The 25700-nt window shown below is 38.6% G+C and overlaps 1 protein-coding gene across 1 annotated transcript; it reads right to left on the bottom strand.

Annotated features, from left to right (window-relative positions):
* Window positions 1–378: 378 nt before the first annotated feature.
* MTNR1A (melatonin receptor 1A) lies at window positions 379–24986 on the bottom strand. Its single transcript, XM_033104887.1, has 2 exons — window positions 24755–24986; window positions 379–1441 (listed from the first exon to the last, which is right to left on the bottom strand). The coding sequence occupies exons 1-2, from the start codon at window positions 24984–24986 to the stop codon at window positions 573–575; spliced, it is 1101 nt and encodes a 366-aa protein (XP_032960778.1). The 3' UTR covers window positions 379–572.
* Between the last annotated feature and the right edge of the window lie 714 nt (window positions 24987–25700).

Here is a 25700-nt window from a genome sequence, read left to right as displayed (position 1 = left end):
AGAATGATAAACATATATGATCATGACTACCCAATGCTAACACTGCCAATTGAAAACTTTGTAGTGGTTGTTGCTGTTGCTGTTGAATTATTTACTGATTTATTTTCAGCCTTTCACTGTGTAATGAGTCACTCACTGCACGAACCCCATTTTGTTCCAGTTACTCATAAATAAAAGACATCATTTGTTTTCCTACTAGAAATCTTTAAAAAGTGGAAGAAAAAAGTAATTATTACACTCGTGGTACTCATTTGCAATTAAAAAGTTTGCACACTCTTTCTCCAATTGAATACATTCAACATATTTATTTAAAAATTACCCCCTTCTGTCCCTGAACCATATTCTTCAATTAATATATATCTATGTGTTCTGTGTTTCTCTTGATAAGGAGAATTAGAGACCTGTTCAAAAGGCTGATAGTACATTTGCTCAGAAAGTATAGAGGGAACCTCTTAAGAACACACGTTTTTTCAACCACGCTGGTTTTCTAGAAATCTGTCAAGAGGGAAGCAAACATGAAAATCAGTAAGACTTTGAGCAGTGTGCATATCATGCCAATAATGCACTGCTTTTTAAACAGAGTCCACCCTTATTAGGTTATTGTTGGCCATTAATGGAGAGGGTTTACATTGAACCCTATCTGCTATGTCATTAGAGCTATCCACAAAGAACATCTTGGCTGTACACAGTGAGACTATAATTCTCCTGTATTCCTTCCTGAAATTTTGGTTAAGCACTCCATATATAATTGCATTAAGGCAGCTGTTGAAATAAGCCATATAGTAACTGGCCACAAACAGCCACTCTGGGATCCTGGGTACCATGCTGGCAGGATCTGAGGCTACAGCGAGACCAATGAAGTTTAGAGGAGCCCAGCAAACAGCAAAAAGTATGAAAACCACAAACATGGTGACAAAGTTCCTGAAATCCTGTGGTTTCAGTTTGGATTTCTTGTCAGGTTTCACCCTCCATCTGACCTGAAGAACCAGGATCCATATTCTTAGGTAACAGAAGATGACTATGATCATGGGAACTATGAAATGGAAAACCACAACTGCTGTCGTGTATGCGGAACTGACAGACTGTACAAATGTACAGGAATAGATCCGTGGGTCATACTGCAGAGTTCCGATACGCAAGTTGGGCATGATTGCAACAAGTGTCAACATCCATATCAGGAACACGCAGCAAAGGGAATTCTTGTTACTACACAGCTTGTCATACTTGAGACTGTGGCAGATGTAGCAGTAGCGGTTAATGGCAATTCCAGTGATATTGAATATTGAACCAATGACACTCAAGCCCATTAGGAAACCACTAATTTTGCAGTGCAGATATCCCAGGTTCCATCCATTGTTAAATATAGATGTCAGCACTAAGGGGTAGGGGTAAACAGCTACCACCAGGTCTGCAACTGCTAGGCTCACCACAAATATATTTCCTAAAAGAGAAAGGTTTAGAAAATACAGGTTAATACAGGTCTCTCATGGATTGCATTAGTTTTCTTTCACAGTTATTTAAAAAAGAGCTGTTTCTGCAACTTGGGTGACGTGACATCATAGTTACTACCATGTTACAAATGAAGTAGAGGCTATTTTCACCAGGAAGAGAGCCCATTCACTGCCCTTGTCAAATTAATCGCGCTCTTCACAAATACCCACATCCCCAGAATAAGGCGTTGCCATCTTCAAAACTTGTTTTTAAAATTGTTTAGTTTCTCTTGTGCTTTAAAAAATCTTGAGTTCAGTATACTCCTATCACATCTTTTGTTCTGGAATCTTCTACATTACCTGAGAAACCTCATGTCATATTGTTATTTCCCAAGTCAGCCATGATGTCCTTAAATTCCAGGCCTTCTATCTCTGTCTAGTTCTTCAGTGGTTCTCAAATGGGCCTCTAATTCCTTTTCTTGGAGAGCAAAGGATCCTTGTCCATCACATAATAGTTAAGAGAAAAAAAGGTCTGTAATCAGCTGCCTGTTAGAATATTGGCTTTACCACTTACTAGCTTTTTAACTGGGGCAAGTGATATTATCTGACCAAAGTTTAGTTTCCTCTTCTATAAGATGAAGATAATGATATCATCTTCTTCATAGAGGTATGATGAGGCTTGCATGAGGCAATCTTTGTTAAGTGCCAAGCTGTATCTGTCGCATGATAAATGCTCAATGAATGTTGAAATTCCACAACACTTCCACCTCATTCTAAAGGAAAAAGCAAACTTTTTTTTTATTTATAAAGAATTTAAGGTACAAACCCTAAATATTCAGATTAAGTGATAATTTTTTATATTAACATAACTCAACACATTTTAAAACATAAAAAAAGAACTCTAGTCAAATTTTGAGATGCTCGGCAAGTACATTCTTCACTTTGATGGCTCATTTGCCTTTCTTCCTTTTCCTTGTGCCTTGAATGGCTCCTTTTCCTAACTTCAAAAATACTATCTATTTCCCCAAACCCACGTTAAGTAGAAATTCCCTTTGCCCAACCACATGGAAGAGCTTCCTGTTTTGAAGGTTCCTAAATCACTTTATTTATACCACTTCTAATTTGGATTAAATTATAATAAATTCCATTCAATAAAAACGTATTAAGTGCACATGATAGGTGCTGGAGAAACAGGAATTAATAGACAGGGATCCTATCATCCTTGATCTTAGAAAAGCAAACAAAATTAAAATAGAAAGAAGTACAAGAGTATGTACAGAGAAGAGGCAGAGAGGAAGGAAATGAGCTAGACAGAGGTGGGAGGAACATTCCAGGTGCAGTGACTGTGTTTCGCCTTTTAGTATATTTATTTGTAAATTTGGCTTTCCTATATTTCCCGAGATTGTCTTCCTCATATTTGTGTCCTAAATAGCATTCAGCTGAGACTTTTGTTCAAATGCTTGATGAAGTAAATTAAATGCTTGTCTCCCAACATCTGAAAAAAAATAGACTTTGTATCTGAAGTACCTATCTGGTTATTTTTACTTCCTCCAAAAACAAAAAACACTGCAAAGAAGTGAAGTAAAATAGCAGTCATGACTAAAAAAGGCATGGTTTTTGCCATTTGTTTAGAAATTTTGGATAAATTGTCATAAAAACAACTTTGAAAAGTGGTTAAACTAGGCAAAATTAAAGCAATAAAAGCAAATTTATTTTTCCTACAGATAAATTTTAATTACCAATGAAATATTTAAATTCCAAAGTGGGCATATTTTAATGAATTTTTAACTCAACATGTTTAGTACTTTAAAAATAAGTATAACATATGAAATTAAGCTACAAATTAAGTAGTCATCAAAATGGTACAGTTTTACCCAGGATGCCATGATGACAGACTGGCCAATATAGATTTGTTTTTTAAAAGAGCTTAAAAATAAGATCACAGGTGATGTCACAGATTTCTTTCATGGCTTTAATCTACTCTGTTACATTTATTTTGTAGTATTTGTTTCTTTTCTGTTCAAGTAATTACATTAATTAAATCATTAATTTTCTGTGAACCAATCTCATTTTACAAGTGTTTGAAGAAAAAAATAAGCCATAACCTGTGCAGATGTGATTATCAGGTAGCTCAGCTGGAAGCTTTGTCATATCTGCTATGTGTATGTGTGTATAGTGTGTGTGTGTGAGTGTGTGTGTGTGTGTAGTGTGTGTGCATGTGTGTGTGTGTGATATATGGGGGTTTAGTTTGTCTCTTTCCCTTTTCTGTTCCCCTGTCATCTAATATGTGTTAGTAACTAACCTTACATCTCAGTATTTCCGTTACAGGATATCCAATGGGAAATGGGATTCCACTCGATGAATAATGAAAATCATGCAAAGATGAATAACGAGACTGTATTGTCTTTTGGGGAGAAGGTTAGTGTGTTTTCAGTTTTGCAAGGATAGTTGCATTATGTGAGATGAAATCATAATTATGATGTTTCCCTTATCTGGAACTTAAGTATAGTTAAAAGAGAGATATATGGATGCTACGTTCCCAAGACATGGACTGGACTGTGGTGGCTTTGTTTTGTGTCTGTTTAGATAAGCTGAAACTACATTTCCCAGAATTTCCTTCCTGGCATAGTTATGGGTTAACATGATTCACAAAGGAATACTGCATGAGATTTGGAAGGTGGAAGAGAAGCAGAAGCCATATCTTATTTTAATGTTCAGAAGGCTCAAGCAGGGCACTAGGCACTGTGGCATCTCCTTCATTAACTAGTAAAATCTTAGGGGACAGTACAAGAATTTCCTAGCCTGGGCCAGATTCTTATCTCTTACCAGTTATTTTTATTGCTTAAAAAATTTTTTTAAATCCTATGCTCTGCAAATCTCATGCTGACTTCCATTTGAATAATTACTTCTTTATTACTTTGCTGCTATGATAATTACAGATAAATCTATCTCCCTATCTACATTGTGCAAAGTTTGAGCTTCTAAGGTTTTCATCAACAACATTTCTGCAGCTCTGGCTATATTGTTCTTAATTTGGTAATAATCACATCTCTGCATTGATTTAACCTGAGGAGGATTCATTTCCTTCTGTGTGCTCTCTTCAAAACACCGGTGACGGGAGCCCGTTACTATGGCAAGCCTGGTCTCCAGCTGCTTCTGTACATTCTCTGTTTCATAGGCCTTCTAGTAGCTGTTGCTAATGCCCTTCCCATATCCCCTTTGCTAGGATGGAGCATTGTCACGCAGGGTCTCAGCTCCTGCTACCCACACAAGAATGCAGGATATGGTGAGGCCAAAAGGGAACACCAACGGAGCCACGGATGGCGGATTCATACCACTATAGTCTCACTGGCGGCTGGGTTAGAGATACAGGAAGCAGGCTCCACAAAGTGCGCGATCCGCTGTGCACTTCTCTGCCAACCAACCAACCAACCCCTAGCATAGCCATGGCAGTTATATTAGTGGCTAATGGCTAACCGGTAACAGCTGATGGCCACCCTGCCACAGCTGGTGGCCATCTACAACCCGAGCCAGCACCTTTCCACGTAAGGCCGAGAGCCTGAAAACTGCTCTCTGGGACTCCGTCCCCACAGCATTTATCCTTGAAATTTGAATGAGTGTTACGTAACTCCATTTGCCAGCAGCTGCATCTTTCTCCAGAGAACTGTCCTCAGTTGAACAATAAAAATGACCAACTGACACTGACCAACAGGCCAACCCTCTTGCCTCAAGTGATGGCAACTCTGTGGTTGGACTGATGCCCGGATACCTCAGTCTCATGGGTCAGGCCAAACCTAGGTTTCGCCTGAAATACCATTCTTGCGTGACTCTCCTCCCCTAGCCTGCTCCCATCACTTCCTTCAGTTCCTCCTGAGAGCCCTCCTGCAATAAAGCATGAGTAATAAACCTAGAACCTTGTTCTCAGGTTCTGTTTCTAGGCAACCTAAGATAAACCTTCAGCTCTGTAAAGAGGTTGGGTGGTTTTCTAAAGAGGTCACCAGCTTCTTGGTAGAAAAAGAGGAACTACTTATTCAAACAAACAAACAAACAAACAAACAAACAAACAAACCTTACTGGGTAGAAGTTATAGACTCTAAATGCTTCTTGACATGGCTCTTCAATGTCTTTCATTGAAGATCTGTGTAAATTTGCTTCCAACATCAAACCAACATGTGTAAGCATAGACTCCATATGTAAGCATAGACGTCTGTCTCCTCCTAAGAGACTGTGAACTATTTGAGTCTAGGACTGTGGGTATGAATCTCTTAATTCTCAGTGACAGTACAGTGCCGGGCACATAATAGGTACTCGGGAATGGTTTGCTGGATGAACTAACGCATCCTTAGTCTCTAAACTATAACCATAAAAGCGTAGAAATTAGTTGCTTTTTTGCTCTTATTTGCCAGGATGTTGTTTTTCTCAATAGGCCGATCTTCATTCCTTCTTTCATTTTAGCCTGGACTTCAACTAAGTGGAAAACAAGATTAGACACCCACTGAATCATTGTTCATAAAGATTAAAAAAGAAAACCCTGACTGTGCCTGAACTTTACCATGTAAGTGGTAAACACCGGTTGAAACAGGGAAAAAATATGTACTTCAGCTACTCTTGGCAACATTTTTTGTTTGTTTTACACAAATCTAAGCAGATCTAAGCAGTCTGGTTTAATGAAGAATCTATTATAAGCCTGGTGAGAATAAAAAATTCCATATTCATAATAAATGTTAATGGTATGACAAGAAAAAACTGAGATGCTGTAGATGACTAAGGAATAGTCTCTGGCAGTGCAAGGAAATGTGAAGGGTTTTATTTTTGTACATTAGAGCACACAGGCCACGTCTTACATTCTTAAACTTCAAAGGACTATACATGAGAAACTTGTCTTTTCAGATTATTAGAGGTAGTGTGGACAACAAGTTTAGAAACAAAAACATATTTACATATTTGAATTCCAATCCTGGCTATGCCATTTCCTAAATAGTAAACCATAGCTTCCCAGAGCCCCTGTCTCTTAATAGGTACTACATCAAGATGATAATGGCCACAGTGAAGATTCAAGAGAGTACATGGAAAATGGTTGGCTTTGGCTAAATACGCATTCCTTACTTTTTGCACTGTGATGACAACCGTTCTGTTTCACAGAAGGTTCCTCCACTGGTGAGACAGCCATGGCTGAGGAGGTATCTCCCCACTCTGATCCCTGAAATCTTGCAGGGGCCTCTTTATAGGGAATAAGCCTCCTTTTATCCTCCTACCCCTCCGGCTATCAGCCTCTTCCTCTCCCATCAAACTTTTTTTTTTTTTTTTTTTTTTTTTTTAACATATTTTTTTATTTTTTTAATTTATTGGGGTGACAATTGTTAGTAGAATTACATAGATTTCAGTTGTGCAATTCTGAATCACATCATCCATAAATCACACTGTGTGTTCACCACCCAGAGACAGCTCCCCTTCCATCACCGTACATTTGATCCCCCTCACCCTCATCCCCCACCCCCCAACCCCCTTACGCTCTGGTAACCACCAAATTACGTTCCCCAGATTAATTTTCAAACCCCGTGGCCATCCTGTGGTCACCGACTGCCCTCCAATCCCCTCACCCTCCCCCCCACCCCCCACTCCCCCCGCCCATCTAGCAACCCTCAGTTTTTCCTCATTGTCTCCCAGTTTCTGATTAGTTCATTCACTTATTCTTTTCTTTAGAATCCGCAAATAAGTGAGATCATATGGAACTTATCTTTCTCTGTCTGACTTATTTCACTTAACATAATGTTCTCTAGATCCATCCATGTTGTTGCAAATGGTAAGATTTCTTTCTTCCTTATGGCTGCATAATACTCCATTGTATAAATGTACCACAGTTTCTTAATCCAATCATCTACCGATGGGCATTTTGGTTGTTTCCATGTCTTAGCTATTGTGTATAGTGCTGCAATAAACATAGGAGTGCATAGAGATTTTTGAATTGAAGTTCTGGATTTCTCCGGATAGATACCTAGGAGTGGAATTACTGGATCATAAGGTAGTTCCATTTTCAGAATTTTGAGATACCTCCATACTGTTTTCCATAGCGGCTGCACCAGTCTGCAATCCCACCAACAGTGCACAAGCGTTCCCTTTTCTCCACATCCGCGCCAGCACTTGTTGTTTGTTGATTTATTGATGATAGCCATTCTGACTGGGGTGAGGTGGTATCTCATTGTGGTTTTTATTTGCATTTCTCTGATGGTTAGTGAGGTTGAGCATTTCTTCATATGTCTGTTTGCCATCTGAATGTCCTTTTCAGAAAAATGTCTCTTCAAGTCCTCTGCCCATTTTTTAATTGGATCGTTTGTTTTTTTGGAGTTGGGTTGAGTAAGTTTTCCATAGATTTGTGATATTAATCCCTTATCAGATATATCACTGGCAAATATCTTTTCCCATTCAGTAGGATCCCTTCTTGTTTTATTGATGGTTTCCTTTGCTGTGAAAAAACTTTTTAGTTTGATATAATCCCACATGTTTATTCTTTCTCTTAGTTCCCTCGCGTGAGGGTGTATATCAGTAAAAATCTTACTCCGGGTAATGTCTGAGAAGTTTCTTCCTATATTTTCTTCTAGGTATTTTATGGTTTCAGACCTTACATTTAAGTCTTTAAGCCATTTTGAATTTATTTTTGTATATGGTGTAAGGAGGTGGTCCAACTTCATTTTTTTGCATGTGTCTGTCCAGGTTTCCCAGCACCATTTATTGAATAGACTGTCATTACTCCATCGTACATTCTTGCTTCCCTTGTCGTAGATTAAATGGCCATATAGGCGTGGATTTATTTCTGGACTCTCTATTCTGTTCCATTGATCTATGTGTCTGTTTTTATGCCAGTACCATGCTGTTTTGATTACTGTAGCCTTGTAGTATAATTTGAAGTCAGGTATTGTTATACCTCCCACTTTGTTCTTATTTCTCAAGATTGCCTTTGCTATTCGGGGTCTTTTATGGTCCCATATAAATTTTAGGATTATATGTTCTATTTCTGTGAAAAACGACGTTGGCAGTTTGATAGGAATTGCATTGAATATGTATATTGCCTTAGGCAGTATGGACATTTTAATTATATTAATTCTTCCTATCCATGAACATGATATGTGTTTCCATCTATTTATATCTTCCTTCATTCCTTTCATCAGTGTCTTATAATTTTCTGAGTATAGATCTTTTACTTCTTTGGTTAAATTTATTCCCAGGTATTTTATAGTCTTTGGAGCGATTGTAAAAAACATCTATGCACCCAACATAGGAGCACCTAAATATATAAAACAGGTACTGACTGACATAAAGGCAGAGATCAACAGTAACACTATTATAGTCGGGGACTTCAACACACCTCTGACCACAAGGGACAGGTCTTCCAGACAGAAAATCAATATGGAAACAACAGCCTTAAATGATACATTGGACCACTTGGATTTAATCGATATTTTCAGAACATTTCACCCCAATGCTGCAAAATACACCTTCTTCTCAAGCGCACATGGAACATTTTCCAAGATAGATCATATGTTAGGCCACAAAACAAGTCTTGATAAATTTAAGAAAATTGAAATCATACCAATTGTCTTCTCTGATCACAATGCTATGAAATTAGAAATGAACTACAGGAAAAAAACGGGAAGACACACCAATTCATGGAGGCTGAATAACTTATTACTAAATAATGAATGGGTCAAGCAGGAGATCAAGGAAGAAATCAAAAGATATTTCGAGATAAATGAAAATGAAAACACGACGACCCAAAATCTTTGGGATGCCGCGAAAGCAGTCCTAAGAGGGAAATTCATAGCTTTGCAGGCCTACCTAAAGAAACAAGAAACATCACTAATCAACAGTTTATCTTCACATTTAAGGGATCTGGAAAAAGAACAGCAAAATAAGCCCAAAGGGAACACAAGGAAGGAGATAATAAAGATCAGAGCAGAATTAAATGAAATAGAAACCAGAAAAACAATACAAAAGATCAATGAATCCAAGAGTTGGTTCTTAGAGAAGATAAACAAAATCGACAAACCATTAGCCAGACTCATTAAAAAAAAGAGAGAGAGGACCCAAATTAATAAAATCAGAAACGAAAGAGGAGAAGTGACAACGGACACTGCAGAAATACAAAGAGTTTTAAGAAGTTACTATGAGCAACTATATGCCAACAAATTTGACAATTTGGAAGAAATGGACAATTTTCTAGAGGCGTACAACCTTCCAAGGCTAACTCAAGAAGAAACAGAAAACCTGAATAGACTGATTACCACCACGGAAATTGAATCAGTAATCAACAGTCTCCCAACAAACAAAAGCCCTGGACCAGATGGCTTTACAGGTGAATTTTACAAAGCGTTCAAAAAAGAATTATCACCAATTCTCCTCAAGCTCTTCCAAAAAATCCAGAAGGAGGGAAGACTCCCAAACACTTTTTACGAAGCCACTATCACCCTGATCCCAAAATTAGACAAAGACACCACAAAAAAAGAAAACTACAGGCCGATATCTTTAATGAACATAGATGCAAAAATCCTCAACAAAATATTAGCAAACAGAATTCAGCAATACATTAAAAAGATCATTCACCACGATCAAGTGGGATTCATTCCTGGTATGCAGGGGTGGTTCAACATCCGCAAATCTATTAATGTGATACACCACATTAACAAAATGAAAAATAAAAATCACATGATCATATCAATAGACGCAGAAAAAGCATTTGATAAAATTCAACAGCCATTTATGATAAAAACCCTTAAGAAAGTGGGAATAGAGGGATCTTATCTCAACATAATAAAGGCCATATATGACAAACCCACAGCTAACATCATACTCAATGGGGAAAAGCTAAAACCATTCCCCCTAAGATCAGGAACAAGGCAAGGATGCCCATTATCTCCGCTTCTATTCAACATAGTTCTGGAAGTTCTTGCCACAGCAATCAGACAAGAAAAAGAAATAAAAGGCATCCAGATTGGTAAGGAGGAAGTAAAGTTATCATTGTATGCAGATGATATGATACTATATATAGAGAACCCTAAAGACTCCACCAAGAAGCTATTAGAGCTGATAGATGAATTTAGTAAAGTGGCAGGATACAAAATTAATATTCAGAAATCAGTTGCATTTGTATATACCAATAATAAAACATCAGAAGGAGAAATTAAAAAAACAATCCCATCAAACTTTTCAAGCAAGGCTGTCCCGATATTTCTCTCCTTTCCCACCCATTTGTCATTTACCTTCCTATAACTTCTGGCTTCTACCCACACCATATCACTTAAACTTCTCTCCAACCATCAGTGATAGTCTTACTGACCCCCTTCTCTCAACCTTCATCCTCCTGTAGGTCTCTAAAATATAATGCCCCGTTCATATAATACCTGTGCTTAGACTACCCTACACGAATAGTACATGATTACATCTAACGTCTTTGCTTTTTCATCCGCTTTACTCCACATGCCTTCCTGGCTCTGCAACCTCTTTCTCTCTCCCATTGTGTCTCCACACAATGTGTATCTATTTCATTGTGTCTTCTTTGTTCTACACCTTAACTTGGTGGTGACTCCCTAATGTTGTAAACATAGTTGATGGATAGATTGTCTTAACTATTCCTTTAATATAGTGTATATGCAGTAAAGGGGACTAAGAATACCTTAAGTTGTTTAAACTAAAGTAACACACATAACACTCTTGCTCTAGCTCAGCTTTCAGTCAGTTTTTAAAGGTAAAATTCTGCTAAGAATTCTGCTCATTTTCTACATCTGGTTACTCTTTTCTCAGAAGAGTGCTTTAGGGAGACTTTTGTAATGTGTAAATATCCATGTTATAGCCAGATTGATTCAGCCTTTTATCTTTAAGCTGAACACAAATTACCAATGTCTGCATTATTATTTATCTTACAAAATGAAGAATGAAACTTTATAAACAAAAACCTAATATTTCAGCCACATTAACATAAAATCAATAAAAACTGTATTAACTGTATTTGGGATTGTAGTCTTTATTTCCTTAGACATGTTCCCCAATTTTGAAGGACTCAGTGAAATCCCAACTTAAATAAATTAATGGCACTTACTAATATCTCTGTTTAATTAGAGAAGAGCTCTAAAATGCTAAATTCCAAAAGAGAATTCCTTTTATTATTAAAAATGGTACAATCATAGTATTGCCCTATTTATATACTAAATTAAATAAATGAGAAAAGAAATGAAAAAAATTAACACTACAAAAGTATAAAATAAGATTCTCATAAAGGTAATTCTTAAAAATTCAAAATGTGACTCTGTTTTTTATGTACTTAGGGAATATTTAAAGACCTAAAAGTGTTAAATATTATACTCTGCCTTAAAAATAAAAATATGTTCATCTGTCATAACTGTACACCATGTGTACTATATAACAAATAATTTATTCCACTTCCCAGACTATTATAGTTAAAGCACAATACATTTTAAGTACAGGGTAGCAATCCATATAATCTTTACAACTCTAGTATTGTCCTACATTAACAGGCGAGAAGATAAAACAAGTACTTTGCCAAGGTCACACCTGGTAGATAGCAGAGGTTTTATTCCGGGCCTTCTGATTCTAGAGGCCATGTTCTTCAGAGGAAACATATCACCCCCGCACACACACACACACACACACACACACACACACACAGAAACTGAGTTTATAATAGGACTAATTTTCCATAGATAAAGATGTTTCATATATAAAATGATATCTAAAAACCAATTTTATATATTTAACCTTTCTATATATAAATATAGAAAATACAACCTTTTAAAAAAAAGGTTTTTGTTAAAAGAATATGATACCTACACTACCCCCTCCCCCAAAATGAAAATATCTGAGTGTTCAAAAATTCAAATAGAAAAAACAATTAATGGTAAAATAATAGAATAAATAACAAAAGGTACAAAATAAATTAAAACTATTTTTTAACAATGGCAAACTCTTAAAAGTAAAAATTAAAATTTAAACCAAATCTTAAAATAATAGTGAATTAACTGGAAAAGTGTTTGTCTTGCCACAGAACTGTGTCCCAAGCTTTAATATTTTCCTAGACCTGGTACTTAGGAGACATCCAACAATTATTTAAATAAAGAAAAAAAAGAAATGAATGCATGAAAGATATTTAAATAAAGAAATTTATTTAAATAAAGAAAAAAAGAAATGAATGCATGAAAGATGTTTTGCACAAGCTTAACACAGTGTCTTGCATTTTGACAAATCAACAAGAATTTGTGTCCATTTATATAGTCTGTCTTACACTGTAGGTATGCAATAAATATTTATTTAAATGGATATTGAATAAGTCCCCAAAGTGCTCAATATCAAAGCAAGTAAGCATCTTTTTAAACCATAAGCTCAACCACTCAAATTCACCCTCAATAGCCTGAATAATATTGAGAACCAGTAGATTTAGTTTTTTCTTTTCTTGTCCCTTTTTCTAAGACTAATTCCTTTAATGTGATTGCCAAAAGTGTATAGCTCTGTAGAAAAATAAATCTTAGAGCACCTCAACCAGAAAACCTAGAAATTTATTCCTCATTTGCAGCATAATTAAATTTCACTAAAATTTCTTGAGCCCTCAGGTTTCTGGTCAACTTGATTAGCAAACCTATTTGAAAGATGAGAAAATTGTGGTGCTGATTAAGGAGCCATCTTTACAAAGGAGAGTAGATGATTATTGATGATAGCATACAGAGTTCTGAGCATGCACAAATGCATTTTTAAAGACAATCCATGAATCGCCTCTTTGATAGCCTAGAAAATCCTGAGAGTGTGTGTATTTCTTTTACAGAAGATAGGGCTCTTTTGTCAGGTAAGCAACGAAAAAATATTTGGGAAAAATGGGGGGAAATTCAAGGCACCTTGTAAAGATCTTACTATTCACCTCAAATATTCTAGTTATTATTTTTAAAAGATGATAATAAAGAATGAGCAGAACAAGCTCATCTGTAGAGACTACGTAGATTTAGAATGACTTCTAAGGCAGATATTTTTCAAAGCAGATATTTTTTTCCAAAAACAACCCTCAACTATTAGTAAGAACTAAAAGCAGGAGGTTACATTTATGACTATATTATCTTTGGTTAACTTTCAAAATTGCCAAGAGAAAAATAATTCTAAAAGTTAACAATATTAGCTCTATCTTATCCATGATTAATTTAATGTGGAAAATTTCTCCTTTCTTAGGAGATGAATATCTAGAACAGCCAAAAATCAAACCCAAATTCAATTATGTACTTAGGAGTCTGAAACTACTATCCTAAGGTTTCCAGGGGATTCTGGTAATTACTTTAGTAAATTTGGGGAAAAAATTAGGGTTCCATAATAATGTACTACACAGGCCAGGGAAAAAGTCACAAAACTTTAAATAATGGCCAAGCACACAATGGGAAAAAAAATCAATAAAATGTGTTAAAAAGTAAAAAATTCACTTGAATCAATAATTTCAAATGTCATGGAGAGCTACAGAAGGAAAATGTTAGCAGTGCTAAACATACATATATATGATCAGATTCGAGGTTATATTAAGCACTGACTTCATTAGCTTGAAATCGTTTTCCAAGTCTATACATCCAAGTTAGGTCATAACTTTTTGAATGGTAAAATACTTATCTGATATAATTACTGTAGCTTTCAGAGTTGATTCATTTAAATTAGTGAACAACTTGGATACTGAAATAGTCTCTCAAAGATTGGATATCAAATAAAAAATCTCAGCCTTACTTGCTATGGGGAGATAGTGTTTGTTACAAAGGGGAAAACTGAGACATCAGAGAATATGTGTAATTTGCACAATGTCACAAAAAAGACATAGATCTTAAATCTTCAATTTCTGACCAATGGTCCACTTACTTTAAAATAAACATTTAAGATTTCTGGTCAAGATGGCAGAGTAGCTGTGCTTTCCTCCTCTCATAACCACATCAGTATTACAACTAAACTACAGAATAACCTGAAGGCTAGCTGAACTGAAGCCCTACAACTAAGGACGTATGGAAGAAGACACTTTGCGACTGCTAGGAGGGGTAGAGACAAATAATGGGCTGGTCCCACATCTGTGTGTGACCGTTAACAATCAAGAGTAACATCTCAGCCACGAAGGTCCCCACCCTCCCAGAGGAGCAAGGGGTTCCATCCCCACACAAGGTTCAATACCAGGGAGAGAAGTTGCCATAATTTCTGGCTGTGAAAAATAGGGGAGATTGTGGCTGAATGAGACTGAGGATGGCTACAGCCCCAGGTGCTCCTCTTAAAAAGGTTGCACATGGACTTACTTGCTGATGGACTCACTCACTCTGAGCTCCAGTGCTGGCAGAGCAGCTCCTCCCTGGAGCTGGCAGAAACCATTGTTTCTTTGTTGAACCCTCCCCCTCTCAGCATGGTGATGCATGTGGCCCTTTATCTGAGTCTCCATCAAACTGGCTATCACCTTTTGTCTGCCCTGTTTTAGTGACGCCCTGAGACTTCACCCAATCCAACTTTCGGAAACATCCAAGCCACTTTCCAGTGGCTTTTCTGTATAAACAACCTGTCTTAGCTCATGCTATGTACTTTCACAAAATCTCTCAAAGGTTCACAAAACCCAAACAAGCATCATCTGGCTTTGGCATGTCCTGTACCTCTTGCTGAGCAGCCCTAAGCCAAGCACTGGCTACAGCAGGCCTTGGTTTGTGGCTTGACATCTTGAGGCACCTCCAAGCCTAGCACAGGTGATGGTATCTGCAAATTGGACTCAGGTAGGGCACAGCCTGCAGCTGAACTTGGCCCATGGCAGGGCTCCTAGCAGGAGGCTCAGGTCTAGCACGCCCAGTGACCAGCTTCAGACCAAGCCAGAACATCACCCAGCCACCCCCAAGTATGACACACCCAAAGGAGAGAGTGGACAGGCACCAGAGCCCAGCTAAAGTGAATCCTGCTCTATAGGGGCAGCCTCTGCACAGCAGCTCCTCCACTGTAGTCACAGCCATTCCTCACAACCAATCATCCTGAGGGTCAATCCCTCCTATTGATGCAAACATCAACCAAGGCTCAACTACAACAGGAGTGCACACACAAGGGGCATACCTGGAGTATGCAGCTCAGGAGACCAGGGAGACTGAGCCACTGAGCCACACAGGACACCTATTACACAAAGCTTCTCTACTAAAACCAGAAGACACAGCAGCCCTACCTAACACATAAAAATAAACACAGGGAGGCACCAAAGTGGCGAGACAGAAAGACATGTCCCAAATAAAAGAACAGAACAAAGCTCCAGAAAAAGAACTAAACAAAATAGAGACAAGCAATCTTTCAGATGCAGAGTTCCAAACACTGGTTATAAGGATGCTCAATAATCTCAGGAAGAACTTCAACAAAGAGATAGGAAACATAAAGATGGAGGTAGAAAACATAAAAAAGAACCAACCAGAAATAAAGAATACAATAACAGAAATGAAGGCTTCATTACAGGGAATCAACAGTAACTTAGATGAAGCAGAGGATCGAATCAGTGGTTTAGAAGATAAAGTAGCATAAAACACCCAAACAAAACAGCAAAAAGAAAAAAGCATCCAAAAAAAATGAAGACAGTGAAAGGGGCCTTTGGGACAACATCAAGCAGACCAACATTCACATCATAGGGTTACCAGAAAAGGGAAGAGAGAGAGTAAGGAATTGAAAACCTATCTGAAGAATAATGACAGAAAATTTCCCCTACCTGGTGAAGGAAATAGACATACAAGCCCAGGAAATGCAGAGAGTCACAAACAAGATGAACCCAAATAGGCCCACACCAAGACACACCATAATTAAAATGCCAAAGTTTAAAGACAAAGAGAGAATCTTAAAAGCAGCAAGAGAAAAGCAGTTAGTTACCTACAAGGGAGCTCCCATAAGACTGTCAGCTGATATCTCAACATAAACTTTGCAGGCCAGAAGGGATTGGCAGGAAATGTTCAAAGTGATGAAAAGCAAGGACCTACAACCAAGATTGCTCTATCCAGCAAGGCTATCATTTAGAGTCAAAGGACAGATAAACAGCTTCCCAGAGAAGAAAAAGCTAAATAAAGTAGTTAATCACCACCAAATCAGTATTACAAAAAATGTCAGAGGGACTTCTTTAAGAGAGAAACAACGATCAAAATTATGAATAAAATGGTAATACTACATATCTACCAACAATTACTTTCAATGTAAATGGATTAAATGCTTCAATCAGAAGATAGGGTGGCTGAATAGATTTACAAAAAAAATTTAAAAAAAGACCCTTACATACGCTGCCTACAAGAGACTCACTTCAGATAGAAAGACACACACAAACTGAAAATAAAGGGATGGGAAAAAGATATTTCATTAAAATGGAAACAAACAAGCAAACAAAAGCTGGGGTAACAACACTTATACCAGACAAAATAGACTTTAAAGCAAAGGGTCTAACAAGAGACAAAGGACCCAGCAATTCCACTTCTGGGTATTTATCGGAAGAAATCCAAACACTACTTCGAGGGGACATGTGCATCCATATGTTCACTGCAGCATTGTTTACAATGGCCAAGGTATGGAGGCAGCCTAGGTGTTCATAGATGGATGAATGTTTATAGAGTAGGTGGTACATATATACAATTGAATATTGCTTGGCCATGGAAGAGAACGAATTCTTGACATCTGCGGTGGCATGGATGGACCTGGAAGGTATTGTGCTGAGTGGAGTAGTTCAGGCAGAGAAAGACAGATGCAATGTGATTTCACTTATATGTGGAATCCTAAGAACAAAATAATCAAAGAAAACAGAGACAAACTCATAGATTCAGAGAACACTTTGATGGTTGTCAAGTGGGAAGAGGGTTTGAGGGATGGGTGAAAAAGGAGAAGGGATTAAGAAGTACAAATTGGTTGTTACACAGTAGTCATGGGGATGTAGGGTATAGCATAAGGAATATAGTCAATAATATTGTAATAACTATGCATGGTGTCAGATGGGGACTAGATTTATCAGGGTGCTAGATGGGAGGGTTGTGGGACAGGGTAAAAAGGTGAACTTATAGTTACAAAATAGTCCTGGGGATGTAAAGCATAGGGAATATAGTTAATAATATGGTAATAACTATGTATAGTTCTATGTGGGTACTAGACTAATCAGAGAGGTCATTTCTTAAATTACATAAATGTCTAACCACTATGCTATACACCTGAAATTGATATAAAATAATATTCAATGTCAACTGTAATTGAAAAATTGAAAAAGGGGGGAAAAAGTGAAGAGGAATAAGAGGTTCAACTTTCCAGGTTCAAAAATCAATAAGTCATGGACAGCAAGGGGAATATAGTCAATAATATTGTGATAACGTGGTACAGTGTCAGATGGTTGCTGGAGTTATCATATTAATCACTCCTTTAGGTATATAAATGTTGAATAGCCATGGTGTACACCTGAAACTATTATAATATTGTATGCTAGCTATATTTTAATAAAAATATTTAAAATTCATTTAAAAAGAAATGAGCATATAAAAAATAAAAACAATCTAAGAGAATCAATCATAAAATGCATACCAATACATAATAATGTCATTACTTATATAGTATTTTATAATTTCAAAGTGATAAGTAGATGGATGGATGGATGGATGGATGGATGGATGGATGGATGGATGGATGGGCAAAATCTAAGTTTATCTTCCTAGTATCCTTGTGAGATAAGTAGCCCCATCAGACCGATGGAGAAACTTAGGCTCAGGGACATTGAGTAACTGGTCCCAAAACATAGTACAAATAAAGGTATTGCAGGTTTAAGACTCATCCTGGATCTTCTGATTTCAATTCCTAAGCTCCTTCCACTGTACCACACTGGGTTGTGTACTGGGATACTGTAATGAGCACTTATTTGTGAATTTTGGGTTTTAGTCTTCTTATCTACCTGAGGAGGTTTGTTACAAGGACAAATAAAACAAAATGTGGGAAAGTGCTTTGAAAACTAAACTGCTCTGTGTGCAAAAGTACAAACCACTAGACATTTTAAACAAGAAAATAAGTTATTTTTGTACACTATCCACAAAAATCGGATCAAATTAGCTATCTGTGAACAGTGGAATTCTATTGGTTTTCTTCTACTTTAATTTTCTTAAGCTTGAAAAGTATTTCAAATACAAGTTAGTAAATAAATTTTAAAAAATAAAATTGTAGAATTGAAAAACTAAATTCCTTTAATAATTAAGATTGCTTTGATACGGGTGCTATAAAACACACTTATTTGAAATGGAAATGTTCACCAAAAGATGTCCAGCAGTTTTGCAAAATCAATTATGGACCAGAACCACAAAAACAGTCTTAAGTTTTATGATAAACAGTTTAGATTTACAATTAAGACACCAGAATAGATTGTTGAGGCATTCTGTATGTCTCTTCCAATTGCCCATATATATCCCAGAAGTTAGAACTTTGCTATAATTTTATTTACCTAGCATCTGAAGTTCATGGATATTAAGTACATCACAGAAAAGTATCATTTACAGTGAGAAGAGAATATAAGATGCAACATGAATTTTTATGAAAAAAAGAAAATTTCTAAAAGGATAAAATGATTCAAAGGTATTGTCTAAAATGTGTTGTTTTTATTTTGGGATTTGGACAATTGGTTCATATATGGATATTTTGTTTTATGTTTTTGGCTTTAAAGATCCCACAGAACTGGTTTTTAAATCACCAGTAAACCATGTGACTAGCAACACTTATGACCTCAATACAGACATCCTGAATTGATATTGCAGGAGAGGTAGTTTGAGTCTTTACTTTAAAAACACTTAAAACCTGGTGAAATGCTTATCTTCCTTCTGCCTTTGAACACCTAAGTGAAAGTGACGTACTCACTCCTGTGAACCCTACTGTTCTTTAAATGTGTATTGTTGCACACTGAATGGCCAGGCTGGCTGCCTATTTAGGCTGTGCCTCCTGAGTGGCTACATTTTGACAGGGTCTCTACAGGCCTAGAAGAGCCCAGCTCTCCCCACAGCCCACCCAGAGGTATGAAAGTTGGCCGACCCAGGGGGTTTGCTCAGTCACAGACACTGCTGGCCAGCTCAATATAAGCATCCCCTGCTCATCCTACCCAAATACAAGAAGCTGCGTATATCCCAGAGAAGTAGTCCATCATTTCTCAACCAGAAAGAGTCCCACCAAAAGAGGCTTGAATTTGCTATTCAGTTGGTCACTTCATTTTCTTCCAAGAAGGGAAAACTATATGGGGCATTTCTAAGACAGGAAAATAAAGCAGAGAAACTTTCTCTAGCAGTTAAATGATAAGTGAACCAGAGAGTTTAGGGCAAAGGAAGCACACTTTCATAAGGACCCACTTTCCTAGATCCATGATGCTTATTATTATTATATACATATATGTCATTATAGCCACGATTCTCTTTATTGCTACTCAATTTCGTAGCATTATAATCTCCAAATTCAGAGTGAGTTTAATAACCATGTAAATCAAAGGACACTATGGTTGGAAGGGATTCACGGATATTTCCAACCCCATCATTTTGCTGATGTGAAAACAGTCCGGAGACATGATGACTCACCTACAACCACAGATCCATTCAGTAAAGAAGCTCTAGACTCTAGGTTCTGGATTTAGTCTCTGTACAAGCTCCTCCCACAGTTGCTTGCAGGACCTGATATGTTTGTCCCGGACACAGGAGCACTTGACTGATGAGCAGCTGCAAATACTTACACTTGTTTCCACCGCATCCTTGATGCTAAATTCACCCTCTGTCATCATGTCTGGTTCCTGAGACCTCCCCTGACATTTCTGAGGTTGCTTGTGTAGCTTCCATTGGTCCCTTCCACACTACTTTTTCCTATTCTCCCAAGATCCCAAGACGTTCAGAACTCAGAACAAGGCCGGTTGCTTTCAGGGTCTCATGAGTCACAGGTGGCCCAAAAGTTCTGAGTATTGTTTCAGCCATATTGGTTTGGATGATTTTGTGAGATAGCTTAAGAGCCAAAATATCATGTAAAGTCTTCTTTTAAGAAATCTGTAAGCAGAGAGAGATCCACATGGCAGAGTAGATAAACACTGTGCCTGCTTCCTTCCATGAACACATTGAACTTAAAAGTAAATTACAGAACAATCAACCTAGAGGACCATCTGAAGTCTAGCTGAACATAAGTTTTATAATTAAGAATACAGAGGAGCCATTCAAGACTGGTAAAAGGGGTGTAGACGAGAAACTGGCTGTCCCCAAACCTCTGTGTGGTGGTTGAGAACGAGGAGGGATATCTCAGCCATGGAGATTCCCCCTGGAGACGCAAGACCCCAGCTCCACACCGGTCTCCCCAGTCCAGAGTACTGGTGCCTAGAAGAGGAGTCCCCACATCTGACTGAAAACAGTGGGGATTCTGACCATCTGGTTGGGACGGAAGGCTGCGGGAAACCCAGACGTCCTCTTAAATGTCCTGTGCACGGACTCTCACACTCCCAGGCACTCATCCTGAGCTCCAGCAGAGGGACGGTGACTTGGGAGGCATTAGAGGCATGGAAACATGGGATGGGCAGAGGGGGCGATGGACAGGCTGAGGTGTGTGGCTTCCGGGCAGGGCTGTAGGACAGTCACTATTTTCCCTGGGTGATGTCTTCCTCCCATGCAGCCTGCAGGCAGGTGCCATCTTTCCTGTGCTGAGCCCACCCCCACGGGCCAAATCTGAATGTGGCCTGGTGAGCTCCGTTGCTTCATCCTGCTGACTCAGCTAGGAACCCACCTCACCCAACTCACCCAATGCCAGAGCTACTTTCTCAGGCAGCCAGCTCCACTCACATTATCATTATCTTTAGGTATATAAATGTTGAATAACTATGGGGGTACCCCTGAAACTAACATAACATTGTATGTTAGCTATATTTTTTATAAAAATCTTTGTAAAAAAAGAAATCTGTAAGTGAACTTCTAGAATATGACATGCTTATAAGTTCAGGGTTCTCTTTTTTTCTGATGCACAACAGACACAATCAGGAAACTGAGTTACAAGTATGATCTCTACTAAGAGATTGAATATAATTATGGTGATTAAAGAATACTGGAAGCCAACAAATAAGAAACAGGCATGGGGGCGAAGAAAAGAGAAGGCAAGAGAAGAGAAGGGAAAAGAAAGAAGGGGAAAGAGAAATACAATCAGAGTACAGCAAACAGAATTGTGAAGGGCTTAATCAAGATAGCTATGAACATGTTCAATGGGACCTACACTGGAGTATTGATTAACTGATGGTGAGTGTGGCCAAAGGTAATGGAGAAGGCAGTGAGCTTCAGCCTACGTTACCTGAGCAATGGATACAAGCAAAGAGTCAAGTTCAGCACAGGCAACAATCTGCTGGTGAACGGTAAAAGAGAAAAAGTTCAGGTTAGCTACAAAAATGTAGTATTTTATAGACTGCCATCTCAAAAAATTGTTTAACAAATAAACAAAATATAAAGTAATGTGGTAGGAGCACTTTTCATAAGTTCTTTGTCATATAACAGAAATAGAATTGTTCCAAGCATGTGAATATTTTTTTTTTTTAATGAAAGGTTCTGCAGGATTCGAACTTCCCAACTGCTGCAATTGTTGATAGCAATGAAGTAGAGTGAGCTCTAGGGCCAAGCTCTGTGGCTTGAACCCTGCTCCACTACTTCTGGTCGGTATGGCCAATCTGTGTCCTCGTTCCTCCCTTGTGAAGAGGGTAACAACGGCACCCCACCACATGGCTGCCCTGAGGATTCAGTTAACATGGTTCTCCAAACTGTGTCTAGTCCATAGAAAGCTGCTTTTATTGCTAGGAGAGAATGAGACTCTTCTTTTTTCTCTTCTTTTTCTCTTCTTTTATTTTTCTTTGAGGGTACAAAGAGTGGGCACTGGACAGGTCAAAACAAAAGCCCTATTATTGAACCCTAATCCAAGGAATCAAAACAATCAGTAATGCAATGAGATTGCAAAGCAGATTAATACATAATCAGAGCCAGCATTTCCAGAACCCAGTTATACAGGGGGTAGTGGAGACTGGTAGGAAATCAGCGATGGTGAGAAAGCAGGCTTCTCCCACAGCTTTGCTCCTGGTATGAGATGAATAATTCTCATACCATGCTCATAGCACTGGGTCTTCTCATACTCTTTCTTTCTCTGTCTCTTTCTCTCTTCCTCTCTCTCTTTAATTCAACTAATTTAAATTGAAAAAACAACAACAACAAAAAACAACCCTCAAAACACTTCACCTATTTCTCCCTCTTCCCTCCACCCTTGCATCTGGTAACCACCTTGCATCTGGTTCTTTGTATCTTTTGGTATTTATTTATAGATTCCATATATAGAAGAGATCACATGGTATTCGTCTTTCTTTGTCAGACTTATTTCACTTAGCATAATACCTTAGAGGTCCATCCATGTGTCACAAATGAAAGATTTGATTCTTTTTTATGGCTGGATAACATTCCATTGTAAATATACCACAATTTCACTATCCACTCATCCATCAATGAATACAGCTTGTTTTCATATCTTGGCTCTGTAAAGAATGCTGTAGTGAACACGGGGGTGAAGCTATGTTTTGAAGTTAGTGTTTTCATTTCCTTTGGAAAAATACCCAGAAGTGGAATTGCTGGGTCCTATGGTAGTTCTATTTTTAATTTTCTAAGGAACCTCCGTACTGTTTTCCATAAGGACTGCCCCAATTTACATTCCCACCAATAGGGCACAAGGGTACCCTTTTCTCCACATCCTCACCAACACTTGTTACTTCTTCTTTTTTAATAATAGCCATTCTTAACAGGTGTGAGGTGATAGCTCATCGTGGTTTTGATTTGCATTTTCCTGATGATTAGTGATGATGAGCACCTTTTATGTACCTGTGGGTCGTTACGTCTGCTTTGGCAAAATGTCTATTCAGATCATCTGCCCATTTTTTAATTGGATATTTTTTTTTTTTGCTATTGAGTTGTATGAGTTCTTTATACATTTTTAGATGTGAGCCTCTTATCCGATAATTTGCAAATATTTTCTCCCATTCAATAAGCAGCCTTTTCATTTTGTTGATGGTTTCCTTTGTTGTGCAGAAGCTTTTCAGTTTCATGTAGTCTCAGTTGTTTATTTTTGTTTTTGTTGTTTTTGCTTTTGGTGTCAGACTGAAAAATACCATCACTAAGACCTATGCCAAGGAGGCTCCTACCTATGCTTTCCTCTGGGAGCCGCTTCTTGAAGGCAGAATTCCTCTGGTTTAACTCAATCACCTAGGAAGTGAGATTATTCAATGAACTAACTCAAATTCAATTCATGTTATCAGGTGCTTATTAATTAATTCTTAAACTACGCGTGGTCTCAAGCAATACGGAAAAAAGGGGGGCCTCCTAGAAATGACAGCATTGATCAGCTACTCGGTTAGAACAAAAATATTGCTTTTGACAACATGTAATTGCATCATTCCTTCCCCTCTCCATATCCATTTCCATAAATTTGCCTACAAATAAAGAGCTAGGTATCTAAGCATTTAGAGATCTGAACATCCCATGTCCTATGGACAAACAGTCCTCAGGCTCCTATCCAGAATAAACCAATTTCAATTCATTGCCTGGAGTAAAAATCAAGTTTATCTCAGCACGAAATTAGCTTTAGTAGTATATTATATGTAAATACACCCTTTATTACAACAATTTCTATTTTTAACATGTAAACTTGTTTAACTTGGAGGAATAATTATCACTTTCCGAAACATGTTTAGAAGCTTATCATTCTTTTAAAATTGTATGCCAAAAACTAAAAACTACTGCTGAGAACAAAACTGAAATAAGTGCAGTATCTTTTTACCAGCTTATTTTTTTCTCATATTTTCACAAAGTTGGGCAAATAAATTATATGTAAAACCAAGCAATTGGTAAGTTGGTTATCTGATTTGAAAGGACTTCTTGAGGAATTTTCTGCAACCTGTATCAAGTGCCTTTCAATTTAAGAAACCTCAGAAACTGAAAACTATAGTGGGTGTTTCCCCTAAAATAAAAAGAACGCGACTCTGCCCAAATTTTCTACCCCTTAGTGACTGAAGAGTTCTTACTGTTTAATGAAAAAACATCTTTGACGGGCAGGTTAAAGGTAAGCAAGCCGATGGACTTCGGTCTCTATTAGGAAAAATTACTCCAAATCCTCAGTTTTTAAGAAAAGAATTGAACTTTTCTTAGGAAAAGCCAACTGACAGCTGGGGGGTGCTGCGTTCTGGAAAGGTGGCCAGAAAGGGGAGAAGCTGCCATCGGGTGAAAGTTGGGGGCTGCCCGTCCAGCCTGCCCGGCCCCGGGAGCCCCTACCTGCGTTCCTCAGCTTCTTGTTCCGATACACGGACAGGATGACCAGGAGGTTGCCCACGACGTCCACCACGATGGTGAAGATGAGGATGAAGGCGAGCGTGGAGGCCAGCCACGAGGGTCGCGGCCGCGCGTCCCCACTCCCGCCGCCCGGCGCCTGCTGAGAGGCGTTGAGCAACGCACTGCTGTTCCCCTTCAAGGTCCCGCCCGGCGCGCCCCACGGCCGTCCGGCCATCGCGCGGCCCGGGAAGGCGACCCCGGCTCCACCGCCTTTGCAAGTTACTGGAGGGCGGCGTGAGCCCGCTCCTCCACTGGTATGGCTCCTCGGGCCTTCCCGCGTCCACTCTCCATCCCAAATGCTCCTTCCTAGCCGCCCTGCGGGGTCCACCGCCTCCCCTCGGCGGGACTCTGCACCTGCAGCCCCAGCCTGGTAACACCTGGCGTCAGCCCTCACTTCGGGCTCCTTGGATTGCAGGGCTCAAGACTGGATCCCTGCACTACGTGTGGACAGCGCCCCCGTGCGGGTTGCCTGGGCCCAACCGCCTGCACCCTAAAGAGCAGTGAGTCCAGAGAAGCCTTCCTAGGGAAGGTCGTGATTCCGTTCATCGTGTTTTCGCTCTGGGACATTTCACCAAGCAGGGCCAGACTGCATGGGCCCCAAGCCTATCTCGGATTGAGGCTAGTTCATTAGCCATCATATGCCCCAGTGTCCTTATCTGTGAACTGCGAGTCAAAGAGTATCTAACTTATCTAACTTACAGATAGTAAGAGTTGGGGGAAAAAAGAAAAAAATCAAGGAACGTTCTCAGTGAGGTATCGCACTGTCCATGAAACAGAAATCATTTTCCCAGCTCCCCCCCGCGCTCCACTCCACACACTGTCATCCGTAATTTTGATCATCTTTCCCAACAATTACTTTTCTTTTGAGGTTTCTCGAAAGCTGTCCTTA

Source organism: Rhinolophus ferrumequinum, chromosome 4, assembly GCF_004115265.2.
Source record: "Rhinolophus ferrumequinum isolate MPI-CBG mRhiFer1 chromosome 4, mRhiFer1_v1.p, whole genome shotgun sequence".
Taxonomy (NCBI): Eukaryota; Metazoa; Chordata; class Mammalia; order Chiroptera; family Rhinolophidae; genus Rhinolophus; species Rhinolophus ferrumequinum.
Note: the sequence above shows the minus strand (reverse complement) of the source record. Positions and strands in the feature narration are given on the sequence as shown.